General features: G+C 34.6%; 1 protein-coding gene across 1 annotated transcript; it reads right to left on the minus strand.

Moving 5' to 3' along the window:
* Positions 1-451: 451 nt before the first annotated feature.
* On the minus strand, positions 452-9,477 carry LOC128526730 (membrane-spanning 4-domains subfamily A member 4A-like). Its single transcript, XM_053498863.1, has 8 exons — positions 9,438-9,477; positions 4,451-4,622; positions 2,927-3,037; positions 2,799-2,855; positions 1,647-1,799; positions 1,355-1,468; positions 844-924; positions 452-532 (listed from the first exon to the last, which is right to left on the minus strand). Exons 2-8 carry the CDS (start codon positions 4,592-4,594, stop codon positions 452-454), a joined length of 741 nt encoding a protein of 246 aa, XP_053354838.1. The 5' UTR covers positions 4,595-4,622; positions 9,438-9,477.
* Positions 9,478-15,533: the final 6,056 nt, after the last annotated feature.

Here is a 15,533-nt window from a genome sequence, read left to right on the forward strand (position 1 = left end):
TTCATGTCTATCTTTTTTGGTTTTAGACAAAATTAGATTAAAGAGGAAAAAAGAGTAAAAAGAGTTTTTTTGTTTGCGCGCAAAAATGACTGGGACAAATTCTGAAAGATTCTTTAATAAAATCTTTATGAAACAAATCTGCAAAGCAGTGAAGGCAAGCAAACACAAAATCTGAATAATTTTGTTGTAACTTTTTTTTTAAGAATACTTTTGAAATTAAAGAAAACATTTTGAAATTAGAGCAATGATCATTACAACTAATTGTAAATATAACATACTGAAAAGGAAAAGTCTTTTGAGAAACAGATTTGTATTTTTTTATGGAATGTCTGGTTACGAAAGCAGTGTAATGTGTATTTAGCACAAAAATGTGATTGTGTCTTTCCTTTTGTGTTAAATTAAAGATGTTAAAAGATAATTAACAAGAATAATTTCTTATTTAGAATTATCCTTAGTTGTCTGCTTTGCCTTTCACACAGTAAGCTCGAGGACTTTCCACATGGTATTCCACAGTGCTCATTGTATTGTCCATCTGTAAAACAAATGCTTGGTTAAGGATAATACAAAAAGAAAAAACCTTTGGCATTGGTCATGTGTCAGGTAGACAAACATAATATGAATTCCTGCTAAAGTCCAGTAGATTAAGGGTTAAAATTACAATAAAAAAACAAATGTTTTGATTAAAAAACAAATATATAATTATTATTTACCTTTTTCCTCAAATTGACAAATTTGATTTGATTAAAAACCCAATCATCTTTTTTTGTTGTTGTTTTTTCAATTTGACTTTGAGGTTTTCAATAATTTGGAAATTCATGACAACATCCTGCAGGTTTCTCTTACCAGTTGTGCTTGATAAGCTGAGTTGGAAGGGACCATTTGAACACCACTCGCAGAGTTTGGAACCACATTGAAAATGTTTAGCTGTACAACACACACACAGAGCTTCATAATTATACAATACACAATAAAGTTATTTTCGCACACTTATAATAGTAAATTGCTCACTACAGTTACAAAACTATATAATTTTTGATCTTAGGTAAATATAAAGGAAAAGTTAATGTCACATCAGCACTGTTTGCTGTCCAACTCTGAGAATTCCTCACAACCTCACAATATGGCCAAATCAGCAGACTTGGGAAGTGATTGAGTATGGTTACTTTCTTACTGTACCTATACAGTACTTACATACAGTGCTGTATATTTTTACTTGAGTAGTTATATAGAGTGTTAAGAGTTTGTTTTACTGTATATATACAGTATATGTGTAAACCCACAGAAAGCTGTGACATTCATCTTTTAAAAACGAACGTATTATAAATAAATAAATAAATAAAAAAAAATAATTTACAGTAGGTTGATCACTGCAGGTGGCTTTGCAAGTAAAGGCTGAAACTACGATGGAGACGACAAACTGGAGCAGAGAGAAAACCAGCAGAACTCCGCTAATTCCTTCGGTACGGCTCTAAAAAAAATCCACCAGCATGGAAATAAACTTTTTTGTTGTACTAAAGTTGAAATATACTTTGTCTTTATTTGCTTTTTAATGATTAATATATTTTTGATTACGTTTTTGCTATTACATTGTTTTTTTTTATTTGGCTATTTTTACCCTGGCCACATCAAAAATTAAGAAATCATACCACTGCAATGTAGTTATATCTGCATTCATCATTGTACTCAATGTCGAAGCAGTCATAGTGCATCCAGTGAAACATCAAATCCAGAGAAAGCATGATGATGGCAATTCCTGCAGCTATTGTGCTAAGAATATTTAGCACCAGTGTGGCACTTATCTGGTTAGGCAAACAGAAAAAAAAATAAAAAATCAGTCAGAAGCTACAAAAAAATTTCAAATTAATTTGAATTAATGTTTCAAAAACAGAATTTTACAGAAATGTCCATCAATCATATAAGTGTGTCTATGCTTGAATCTGTGCAATTTATTATCATTAAGTAACAGGTTTGTTTTATTGTTTCCTTTAACCTACACAGTAATCATAAAGTGATATTACACAGCAAAATCTCCAGTGTTGGTATGGGTTAATATACAAAGTGCATTTGGTGTTCCTATTGGAATCACCCAGTTATCATGAACATTTTAAAACATTCATAATAATAATTATATAACATTAATAATAATCAGTAGTAGTAGTTGTTGTACTACAGAGTAACCCAGTGCAAGTATCGATCCATTGACAGAAACTCAAATCCCTTTTTGTATGTCGCTCTGGATAAGGGCATCTGCCAAATGCCAAATGTAAATGTACTTGAATGAGTTTTAAGTGCTGTTTTCTTTCATAATGATATGTACTGTGCCCCAAATTTGATTAATTGCTCTCTTAAATAAGTATTCAGGGCACTTTGTAAACAAGTTCTTGTATATAAATTACAAAATTTGTATGAAATCTGAAAAGAAAAAACATTCTGCATCATTTATTTAATCTGCTGCTTTCTCAAAATCCCATAAAATCCCATTTTTTAACTGTCACAAATACAGTTATACATGTACATCCAATTATTTATTTACTTATTTAATTAGTTATTATAAATGTGCATAATAAGATTGTCTAAGTCTATTAAACTAGCACTCCAATGTGACTTTTTTATATGACTACAGGTTTTAAAATTTTAGAACACAAAATCAAGGTAAAGGAAATAAAGGAATTAGTAAAGGAAATAAAGGAATAAAATGGAAGACTATAAATATATAAAAAAGACTATAAATATTAATAAAAAAATCATAATACAATAGAATCAGAAAATTAATCTACAGTATGGTGGTGTTCACGTACCACACAGACATTAAGTTTGTTACTCGCTGAAACAGCCAGAGAACCAGCGCTGATGTGCTGTAAATTCAGAATGAATTTTATTTTTATATAGTACATTTAATGTTTTTAAATAAACAAAAAAAGCTTACAATCAGTGAGCCCCAGAAAACAACTCCAGAGAACACGCTGATGGTCTGAGGAGGGAACATCATCACGATACCAAACAATATCATCAACAAAGTAATCATTATTTGGACAACCTGTTGTTAAAATGCACGCACACACACACACACACACACACACACACACAAATAAAAAAAAAATCATTTTAATAAATACTATTTTGCAAAAATTATAATTTTTGGATTCATGTCTATGCAATGTTTTTGTAGTGAAGAACAAATAAACAATCACATTCATTTACAACATTGAGCCAAAAATAATGACCAGATATTATGATGTGAGTTATGTGAGATTGTCCAATAACAATCCTGCATGTCGGTGTGGAGCATGTACATTACATCAAGAACAGTTAGATCTGTGGAATGTGGGACAGGGTGTTGGGTACACAACTTACAATGGTAATATAATTCAATTTTGTCTGCTGAAAAATATTGAGGCCTACTTAAAAATTGTATGTTGTTTAGGAAGAATGTATTCATTCATATAGGGCTGTGTATCTGCCAATCCAGGCAGAGCATTCACGCTTACTGCTGTACACCATGACCATAAAACAATAAAAGGTATACAGGTTTGTTGTGTCCTGTTTCTCTAATATGCTGTGCATTGATTCCCTGGGGAAAAGTCTACAATGCATTGTGAAAAAAAAAATCAATTAAAAAGTACAGTCTAAAAACAGGTAAATCCTAGCTTAATTTGGTCTCCGGAAAAACACTGTTAGTAAAGCTCCAATTTGATAGAAAACAAAAAGAGTCCAAATGCCAGAGAAATGGGAACATGAGGGTAAGAAGAGAAGCACATGAAGTGATGCACCCATCATGCATAGTGACCACTGTACAAGCCTCTGGTGGCAGTGTAATGATCTAGGGTTATGTGGCCATAAAAAAAAAAAAAAAAATAGCTGACAAGCTAATTGTACTGAATGACCAGGGTATCACATTCATAGAGTCGCCTAATGGAACAGCCGTACCGTAGGACTGTGGGTCATAGGATCATAAGGGTGTGAAATAGACCTTCTGGGAGCATAAGGAATAATTTTAGCACATGAATTGGCTACCAATTAGTCCTGACCTCATGACCCTTCCATTATCAATGCAAGATTTTGGCCAATAATTAATGCAACTCTGGATAGAAATCAGTGTTGTGAAATTGCATAAGGGTGAAACAAAGCCAGGGTAAATGCACAAAAGGGCAATTTCTTTATATATTCATACAGTAGATCACTATTCCATATTAACCATTATATTATAAATGTTTATTTGTGTATTCATTTATAAGATTTTTTATTAAGTACCATGATATGAAAAATAGCAAGATTAATCTGAAGTCAAAAGTCTTAAAAGTGTTATGATTTGAGTTAATATTTCATCTTCTTGGTAAACGATGTAGAGCATTTCTTTAAATTACATGTTTAATAAGATAATAATTAAACCACACAGCTTGTTTTTTTGTTGTTGTTTTTGTCCCCTCTGCAATGTAATTGTGTAACTTACACCCATTGCTTTGGGTTCTCCTTTCAGGAATTTCTGAAGTGGATTTTGTTCTGCTGCAGCTGAATTGGGTGTTGAGGGAGTAACTTGGGTGACAATGGTGTAGCCACGTCCCACATCAGTGAACGGTATAGGAGCGCTGGCCATCTTTTAAACGTTGGATTGGATTTTTAATCTGTGAACAAAGACAAAGATTAATCACTTCCTGCAAAATCTCCCACTGGACAAGTGAATAAAAATAGGTGTCTTGCAAAATGGTTGCTAGATGACTCTGTTTTATTGCTAGGGAGTGGCTTGGCACCAGTTAATAAAGAAATCAAAGGCTTCTGTTGACTATGAGTGATACAAACAAATCCCCATGTCTCTATGATATACTGTTGTGAAGATAATCCTTGTGGGTTTGAGTTGCTAGAGTGCTCTAAATGGTTGCTAGGGGTGTGACTTATTAGTATCATGATAAACACAAAAGACTGATTGTTTGCCTGAGTTAGGTGTTCGCCTGTGTGTACATTGCCCCCACCCCTTAGAAAAGTCATAGCACCCCATTCCCGAAAAAGTTGCACGTTTCGAGACATCTTTATTGGGCCTACTGTACACAGTACAGTACACACCAAAATTTTGTACGGAAGAAAAAAAGAAACAGAAGAATAATAAGCCTGTAAGGTAATAATAGTCGTGCTTTGATTCGCGAGCACCACTAATAATAATAATGGTGCAAAATCCTGAGCATTGTTTGCTTCTAGACAGGTATTTCATTTTGAAAAATATTTTATTTAAATTTTAAAAAATGAATACTTATAATTTTATAAGTTTTAGGCTTTAAGCTTATTTAGCGCTATACATTTTTTTAATTTAATTATTAAAAAAGATTCTTGTTTGAAGGGATGTTCTTTACTCATCCAGACGGTGACAGAACACTGAACATCAGTTAAATCATTACAGTTTACCACCCAAGCATTTCACTTAGCGTTCCATCAAGTTCATTATTTTTTTAGAGGCCTTTAAGTCAAACATTTGATTGTGCAGAACAGAACACAGTTTTGAGAGTTTAAACGTTCTTTAATTCTCTATATAGTCCCCTTCCATACTAATGCATTGATCCCAACATTTCACTAGTACTTAAAATCCATCAAGGTAAAAAGTTTTTTCAGTACATTGGTCAGATTGATCAGATTGCCTGCTTCACATCTGAAACCCTGGCCTCCCAGGATCTCTTTTGATTCCAAACTATGGAAAAGTCAGGACTGTACTGGGGATGTGGCAATAACTCTCACAGCCAAGTTTCTATAATGTGCAACCTGTTTTAGTCAATGATTGTGTGTGCAGTTTTCATGGACAGAAGCATCTCTCCGATGAGTTAGTGACAAGCATCATTCAGATGTTTTACTAAAGATAAGTTTTTCATTACCATACTGTGCTTAAGGTCTTCTATAAATGTCAATCAGTTTTATGTCTTCATTCACAGAAATTTTATCATAAGGCTCAGTTTGACTTGAAAGCTCCTTGCAGATTAAAATTATTATGAATAATTTCTTTCAGTTTAAGCATATTGAAGCATTATGAAGATATTTACTTATAGCTTTTAATGTTCTTTGACAGCATTTTAACTGTACATTTTTAACACCGACACTGCACAAGTGAGGTAAATATACAAAGTAAAACAGTCCATAATTATCTTTTTAGCAAGGCAGAACTACAAAAGGAAACCAGTTAAAAGCATGTTCATGCTGTAATCACACTTCAAAACAAACAATGATCATGTGACAAATGTTTCCTTTTTTCCCTTGCTCTGTGTATTTGCAACTTGTGTTTTTACCTGAAAGCTTGCTTATAGTGCCACAGATGCGGATGAACAACAAAAAGGAAAAAAAGGAGAAAACAGGTGATGTCTGTACATCAGAACAGTTAGAATTAATATCAATTTTTTTTTTTTTTTTAAAGACTAAACAAAGTGGCAGCAATAGAGAAGGACAGACATGCAGTGTTAACCATAAAAGGAAAATAGGACAAAAACTTTACAGAGGTCAGAATAAGATAAACCAAATTTATTGTGTTATTGGTAAATAAATAAATAAATAAATCATAGAAATTTGTTTCAGTTGGAAAGAAACCATTTCCTCATATTATTGTCCTTATTCTTATTATTATTTGTTATTATTTGCATTATTATTGACAATATTAATATTTGATTATTTGATTATTTTTTATTTTTAAAAAATGTATCACTCCGCTCCTTATTTGGAAGATATGTGCTGGCCCTAGTGACATCTGATATATCCATTGCCAAAGGAAACAATAAAGCTTAATGCCAGGTCACAAAGTACCTTATCACAATCTTTAAGCTTAGTAGATACAAAAGTATCATGATTTAATAATTATTTATTTAATGTATTTATGTAATTAATAAATTAAAAAAAAATAATATTATTCTTATGAAATTGCAGTGCCACACACACACACAAAAAAAAGATCTAAACTGTTACATTAAATTTAGTTAGAAATTCAGGCCCCCATTCCACTGAGCGAAATGGGCTTCCTCATGTTTGATCATCAGCGTTGTTATTGTCACGAAGAGAATTGGAGCATCTTCAAAAATTTGGCTGCCCCCTCCTGACATAAACACGATTAAAAGTCTGATGCACAATAAAAGAATATATGTGTGTGTGTGTGTGTGTGTGTGCAGCTTGATCAATAAAATTTTTTATTTAATTTTATCCGTATAGCGCTTAACAATTAACATTGTTGCAAAGCGGCTTAACACAATCAAAATAATTATTTAAGTTAAGATCATTTCTGATAATTTCATAATATAGTCTGATGACAAATTTACTATATAATTTTTGTTCTTAAAATATATGTGGTGTAGCGGCTAACTTTTTAGCAAAGCGTAGAGAGAGATTTTGAAAATACTGTAAGGTCATTGGTTTTGAGTGCACATGCACGGGACGCCCCAGCGCGCACATACCATACACCATACATGTTTCATCATACAAAATGCAATATTATTAGTGTAAGTGTATCTGTTAAATACTATTCTAGCAACCCAGAAAAATATGTACATAAATGAGTTTTCTTCACTAAAAGTTTTTTTTTTTTTTTTATTAAATTAATGAATACAACACTGGTATGTCAGATTTTTGTCTCCACATGCATTGGAGATTTGCACTTAGCACTCCATTCACATGCAAGATTTATGTAAATTGCAGTGTTTTTTTTTTTTTTTTTTTTTTAAATGCTAGTGCGTAACCGTGTCCAACAAAAGAAAAAGTAAATAAAAAAACAAAATAAAATCTTCATTATCAATGTAAGAATCCTGTTCCAAGAAAATTAGTCGTCATATAAATCCACAAAAATAAACAACAACTAATAAAAACATATTATAGGGACTATATAAAGTCATTTTCTTATTGTTAACACCTCCATAATAGTCAGTAGTATAATTTTAATTTCACTTTGTCAATAGTGTCGGTACAGTTTCGTTATCGGTTATTTAGGGATCAGTACCCTAATGGCTGTCTATTGAAACCTAATTATGTTGAAAACACATCCTTGTTGCTCATATCGTCCATGTTGAAAAGTGCTGTAGAGTTGTTTTAATGTGCTTCAAATTTGTTTAAATCATTGACGGCTTGTTCTGGGTTCGTAATACTGAAAAAAATTATGGAACTGGTACTGACCTCAAGGACAGCCAATTTTAAATTGGGAGACGGCGGAAGAGGTCAGTAACAAATTTGTCTCACTGGAATGGGGCCTAATAGCTGAAATGTAAATTTAGCATATATCTTAGAAAGTGAAAAAAGAAGTAGGAATGCCATAATCAAAACATCCACTAAGAGGAAGAAAAAAAAAGACAAGGCAGGAAGTCAGAATAAAAAAGCCAGGATGCAAGAAAAGCAGAAAGGGGTTTAAAACTAAACAGAATAAGCTGAAAGAAAAACTAAAGAAATGCAGTGGACTCACAGTACCACATACTGTACATTATTCCAAAAGCTAAAAAAAAAGAAAGAATAGTCTTGTAAGCTAGGCAATTAGAAAGATTAAATAAAAAGTGAGAAAAGAAGACAGACAGAAAGGAATAGAGAAACAAAAAAACAATGCAAAAAAGAATTAAGAACACAAAGTTGTGTGTTTCGACGCAAATGTTTTATTAAGGCTAAGGCATTGAGTTGCTGATTGGAAGGTTGGTGGTTCGATTCCTAACTCAACCCTATCTGCTCCAGGGTGCTGTATTACTGTATGGCTCACCCTTTTCTTTGACCCCAGTTAGACCAGGATAGGCAAAAAAAGAATTTCACTATGCAGTAATGTACAGTATATGTGATAAAGGCTCAACTGAACTAAACATAAGTTAATTAACTTAACTTATTTAACTCGTAAAATAATATCGTATGACTTATCCTTGTAAGTCGCTCTGAATAAGAGCGTCTGCCAAATGCCTAAATGTAAATGCATAAATGAATATGAATGCATGAAAAGGTGAAACTTTATATTATATTATTGGAGCATGTTGTAATATTGGAGCATGTTATAGTATTGGAGCAATGTTATAGTTGTAAAAACACCATTGAACTTAATTGTGCAAGTATTGTTAATTAAGACCTTATAATTTTTATTTCGAAAAGTAATTGTTTGAATCTGAACATCTATCTATTTTGGGCAATGCCTACTGTATATACCTTAGACTTATTAGTGTAATTGCTTAAATATTCATACTATTGGTCTCCTTAAGTTTTATCTTACCAAATGCCATAAATTTCAATCTTTATTATCCTTATTTCTATTTTATGTATTTTTTATTTACAGAAACTTTATTTATTTTTTCTGCTTTAACTCTTGATATGCTCATTTAGATCATGTGTAGTAATGGTGTAAAAATTGATAAATTGCACCCTCATTTAAATTTTTTTTAAACCCTATTGAAATTAACAGTCAAATGGCTAACCACTCTTCGCTTTGAATTCTGTAAAGCTTGAGGATAATTCAGTCTCACCTTAGAATATGTCCTTGACACTGTAGCTCCCAGGATGCACTCTTCAAAAGCTTTAAAATCTCATAACAGAATCTAAATACATCAATGCTCATTATATACCCTGGCTGTGTGACTTGTTTTCTTACTTCCTTAATAGCTTCTCCTGAGTTTTGTTTTACCATTAAAGGGCATCATACATTTTACAGATACAGTATGTGATTGCTTGTACTAAAATACACACTTTGCAGAGTGTGAGTTTCTGTTGTCTCTAAGATTATAACCCCAAAAGGAAGTTAACACAGAAATAGCAACTACCTATAGACTTACAGCTGCTGCTGATATCAATGATCAAGACATCTCACATATTTTTTAGAGCTGTGGGTAACCACACACACCAGACAACTCACACCATCCAGTGTGCTAGCTACATCATGGACACTCCGTCTGAGTCCCTGTGCATGTGACCATGACCTCAATGTTACTGTCTGAGGTTGCTGCAGCACGAAAATAATGCCTTTTAACATGCATCTCAGGAAGGTGTTCAGTGTGTCACTCTACTTCATCTTTAGTACGTAGACGCAATTCAAAGCATTAGCTTAAACAACCACCAAATACAGATTCACAAGTAATCTGTCTCAACTTCTTACTAGATGATCTAGATGAAGTGACTAACAGCATAGGCACAATTTTTACGAGCACAATAGACAATGTTGCCGCCATTAGGTTAAAAAAAAAGGTGACTCTTAACCGCAAGTAAAAGTGGAGAAAAACTAAATTTAGATGTTTTTGAAAAATAATAATATATTATAAAATAAAGACAGTACATCCATATACAGACAGGCTCTAAAAGCTGAGAAAAATGATAGCAAGAAACCATACCAATCCCAGATTCTTATTTAGTACAGTGGCTACACTAACAAAACCTAAGATTTAGTAAACATTTCACTGCATATCGTACTGTGTACGAGTGTGTATGTAACAAATATAATTTAAATTTGAATTAGATTTTTGCAGAGAGTACTTCACAGTTTAGTACTGAAGACTTTATACATTTCTTTAATGAAAAAAAAACAATTGCTTCGGGAAGAAAATATTGGATGTTCAACCTCTAACAGCATCTCGTGATCTAGTTTACCCTAAAGCTCCACATCTAGATTTTCAATGCTTTACAAGTATAGAACAGGAAAAGTGGTACAAACATATACATACACCTACGGCTAAATCAACAACGTGTTTGTTAGATCCAATTTCGACTGCTAAGAAGTGATACATACAGCTGGAGAGTCGCTTCTAAACATTATAAATTCTTCAGTATATTTAGGTCCCAATCCTAAAACTTTCAAGTTAGCAGTTATTAAGCCATTTTTTTTAAAAAAATCTAACCTAGACTGTAATGAAAGAACAAATTACAGACCGATTTCAAACCTTCCATTTATATAAAAAATATTAGAAAAGGTGGTGTCAGCTCAAATATGCGCATTCTTACAGGAAACCAATATTTTCTAAGATTTTAAGTCAGGTTTTAGGCCCTATAATAGTACAGAAACTGCACTAGTTAAAATTACAAATGACTTGTTTTTACCTTCAGACCACAGCTGCATCTAAATACTCATCTAACGTGATCTTAGTGCTGCATTAAACACTATAGATCATAATATTCTTGTAGATCACTTACAAACTCACATAGGTATTCAGGGACAGGGACAGGATTAAAATGGTTAAGATCCTACCTGTCTGATCTATACCATTTTGCAGATCTAAATGGACCAGGTGGTACAGATGCTGCTGGGCCTTTTTTCACGCTTTTGATGTGACAGGACCTTGACAGGTCCTGAGTGATGTAAACACCAAGGTATTTAAAGCTGTCAACTCTCTCCACTGGGCTCTTGTTGATTACAAGGGTCTGATATTTTCTCTCCTGCTTTGTACTAAAGTCCAATATCAGTTCCTTTGTCTTGCTGATGTTCAGGAGGAGGTTGTTTCTCTGGCACCAGTTCTCCAGATTCCTAATCTTCTCTAGGTAGGGTGTCTCATCATTTGACCTTCATCATTGTCAGAGATTAGGCCATGCCAGTGTCGTTAGCAAAGTTGGCGGGGGACTCCAGTGCTAAGGGTGAGGGAAGCTGAGACTGTGATAGGATGTCTGCCCCTCCTTACTGTCTGTGGTCTGCTAGTTAGGAAATTGAACAGGAACAATGATGGACTCTTTGAAGTGTGTGGGGATTGCTGATTGAGTTAAGGACAGGTTGAATATTTCTGTGAACACAGGTGCTAGCTGGTCTGCACATACTCTCATGAGTCCTTAACCTGGGATGCTGTCTGGTCCTACTGCTTTCCTGGTGTTCGCCTCCCCTTGTCTTCCCCGTTTCCAGTGTTCTGTCAATGTGGTGAACTGAGAAGAACTCAGGTGGCATGGTCTGGCACCACTGGTTACAGCAATGTCTCAATAAAGTAGAGAAAATTGCAGTCCCGAAAGTGTCCCTGGAACTTTACCATGGCAATAAGGTCATTAAGCTTGTTTTCCTGTGACTGGCCATTGGTGAGCAGGATGCTAGGCAATGTTGTGCGTTGTGCTTGGAACCTGTTCCAGATGCTTGCTTGTTTTTCCCCACGGCGCCGATTCAGGCCGTGCTCTCCTTCAGGATCTCACTTGGCCAGCTTGAATCTGGGATTAAAACGTTAAATTACGAGTATGTATGTTGTAAACCAATAAAAATAAGGATATCTTTATCATACCTATTGTACTCAATTATAAAAAATTTACTTGTTTGAGGTTACTTAAAGTTAAATTAAAAAACAAAACCAAAAAAAAAAAAAAAAGAGGTTGGAGCAACCGTGCTGGCAGCAGACCTTACCAGCACCATCTTAGAACAATCATCCAATGCACAAAAATTGTTCATGCTTTTATTACCTCTGTCCCTGGTTGCACCCTAACCTAAATATACATACATTTACCTTATACAATATGTGACTGTGACCATGTCTAACTGTTACCTTAACCGCCTTAAACGTACGTTCACATCAAATACCACACAACGCTTTATCAATAATCTCCCAGAGTTATTAACTTTGATTGGATCGCCATCTGACTCCACAGAACTCGATCAAGTGACTGAATATCTAATCAACACTTCGTTATAGCTTAGATAATGTAGGTCCAGTTAAAAGAAAAATGATTAGAGATAAGAAACTCACTCCTTGGTATAATGACCACACATGCAGTCTAAAGCAAACCGCTCGGAAATTAGAACGCAAATGGCATCAAACTAAATTGTTAGTATTCCAAATAGCATGGAAGGAGAGCATCCTGAACTATAGAAGAGCTCTCAGTGCTGCTAGGTCAATGTATCTCTCTACTCTTATAGAAAATAACAAAAATAATCCTAGATTTTATTTAATACCATAGCTAAATTAACTAAAAACAAGACCACTGCAGAAATCTCTACAACAACAACATACAGTAGTGAGGATTTCATGAACTTTTTCAATAACACAATTATAAATATAAGGCAAAGAATTCAGGCTTTGAAACGAGACAATTTAAGTTAATTAATAAATTAATCACATCACATCAGAACCTAGAATATTTTACTCCTCTTGAGTAATAATTTATCTAATTTATCTAAATAACCTAATTTCACTCATCAACCTGTAAATTGGAGCCTATACGGACACATTTTCTTAAGCAGATAGTTCCAGCAATAACAGAACCCCAGTTGAAAGTAATTAACTGTTCACTCAGCAGTGGGTATGTTCCTAAATCCCTTAAATTAGCAGTTATTAAACCACTAACCAAGAAACCTGACATTGACCCCTGTCAGCTTTCCAATTACAGGCCGATATCAAACCTCCCCTTTATCTTTAAAATTAATATTATTATTATTTATTAGCATAAAAAACTGTATCAGTCAGGATTTAGGCCTTATCACAGCACAGAGACAGCACTTGTTAAAGTAGTAAATGACCTCCTAGTGGCCGCTGATCAGGGTTGCGTCACTATACTTGTGTTACTCGACCTCTGTGCAGCTTTTGACACTATTGATCATAGTATTCTCCTTCACAGATTAGAAAATGTAGTAGGAATTAAGGGGACAGCCCTCTTATGGGTTAGATCCTATTTGACTGATCGTTATCAGTTTGTAGATTTAGATGGTGACCATTCCTCATGTTCTCAAGTTGAGTTTGATGTTCCACAGGGTTCTGTTTTAGGCCCACTGCTTTTTTTTCCCTTTACATGCTTCCTCTGGGCAACATAATTTGTAAACATGGTATTAGTTTTCATTGTTATGCTGATGACACACAAGCGTACGTTTCAGCAAAACCAGATGAGAAAAACCAGTTTACTAAAGTTGAGCAATGTGTGCAGGACATAAGAGATTGAATGTTAATTAATTTCCTTCTGCTTAATCCTAATAAAGATTAAAGTTCTAGTCATGGGACCACAAGCAGCTACAAGTAAGCTTTGTAAACACACTGTGATTTTAAATGGCCTTTCTGTTCTATCAAGTGCAAGTAAAAGACCTTGGTGTGATTATAAATTCCAGCCTTTCATTTGCAGCTCATGTAGATAATATTATCAGGATAGCATACTTTCATCTCAGAAATATTGCCAAGATAAGAAATAAATTGTCACCAAATGATGCAGAAAAACTAGTTCAAGCTTTTATTGGATTATTGTAATGCCTTACTGTCTGGTTGTTCAACAAGGTGCTTAAACACGCTTCAATTAGTATTGAATGCCAGAATGCAGCAGCGAGAGTCCTCACACAAACCACAAGATACGAGCACATCACTCCTATCTTATCTACATTGCATTGGCTTCCTGTGAAATTTCGCATCGATTTAAAAATATTACTCTTGACGTATAAAGCATTAAATGGTCTAGCACCGCAGTATCTGAGTGAACTGCTAGTGTCTTACAATCCGCCATGCCTACTTCGATCAAAGGATGCAGGATGCGTGTCAGTACCACGTATTACTAAAACTACAGCAGGAAGGGGGCAGAGCTCTTTTTTTACAAAGCCCCAAAGTTATGGAATAGTCTACCAATTAATGTTCGGGACTTAGACACAGTCTCAGTTTTTAAGTCTAGGCTTAAAACCTATTTATTTAGCCAAGCATTTTTGTAAATAGATTAGCCTTAGGTAAAGGAGCAGATCTGGGGGACTCATGGACATAGAGTATTAGGTGAACTGGTATGTTTAGATGCTGTCTTCCCCACTCTCATTGATCACTTAGGTTTGTTGACGGTGAGGTGATTGGTTGCTTTACATCTTAGGAAGCCCTCATGTTTGTGTTTTCTTCTGGCTCTCCCTTAGTTATGCTGTCATAGTTAATCTTGCCGGAGTCCCTGCTTGCACTCTGCACTAAATATACATTCACCTTATACATTGTTCGACTGTGACCATACCTAACTGCCATCTCTCCATCTCTTCTGCTTTCTCCTCTTCTGCTCTCTCCTCTCTCTCTCCTTTTTTTTTTACCTATCTCTGTCGCTATACATGTCGCTCCTGAGCCAGTGATCCAGACCTCCTCTGCCCTCTGGACCTGTCCTGGAGTCCTGCTTCTGGTTGGAGATCTCATCACATGGATGCCCCGTGTGGTCTGCCTGGGATGCGTGTGGTGACTGGGGATGGCTCCACTTTTTCATGAAGGTGGTCCTGTCCTCGACTGATGCAAACAGTTGTTCTCTGAGGACCTGTGACTTTAGTCGCTCAATAGTTCAGGACTGGAATTTCTTACAGTCTACCTGAGCCTCCAGGAACAAACTGGACTTTAATCTTACACACCTCCTTTTACCATGAACTTCCAGTCTCGCATAATATTATGCACATCAATCCCTGCTATCTGTTTTCACCCAGATGAGGATGGGTTCCCTGTTGAGTCTGGTTCCTCTTAATATTTTTTTCCTATTACCATTTCAGGGAGTTTTTCCTTGCCACTGTCGCCGTCGTCCTCGGCTTGCTCATCAGAGACAATCATATAATTTTGATTCACATTTCATACAAACTTAATTCTTTTAATTGTGTGAAGCTGCTTCGTGACAATGTAAATTGTTAAAAGCGCTATACAAATAAAATTGAAATGAATTATCTCTTCTTTTCTCTTTTTTCCTTT

This window comes from Clarias gariepinus, chromosome 6 (genome assembly GCF_024256425.1).
Source record: "Clarias gariepinus isolate MV-2021 ecotype Netherlands chromosome 6, CGAR_prim_01v2, whole genome shotgun sequence".
NCBI classification, from domain to species: Eukaryota; Metazoa; Chordata; class Actinopteri; order Siluriformes; family Clariidae; genus Clarias; species Clarias gariepinus.

Excerpts from the sequence above, each read along its gene's own strand:
- LOC128526730 (XM_053498863.1), bottom strand. The coding sequence starts at position 4,594 with ATGGCCAGCGCTCCTATACCGTTCACTGATGTGGGACGTGGCTACACC. Across the intron at positions 3,038-4,450 it reads GAGAACCCAAAGCAATGGGT|GTTGTCCAAATAATGATTAC; the intron begins GTAAGTTACACA and ends TTTTAACAACAG. Across the intron at positions 1,800-2,798 it reads ACAAACTTAATGTCTGTGTG|ATAAGTGCCACACTGGTGCT; the intron begins GTACGTGAACAC and ends TTGCCTAACCAG.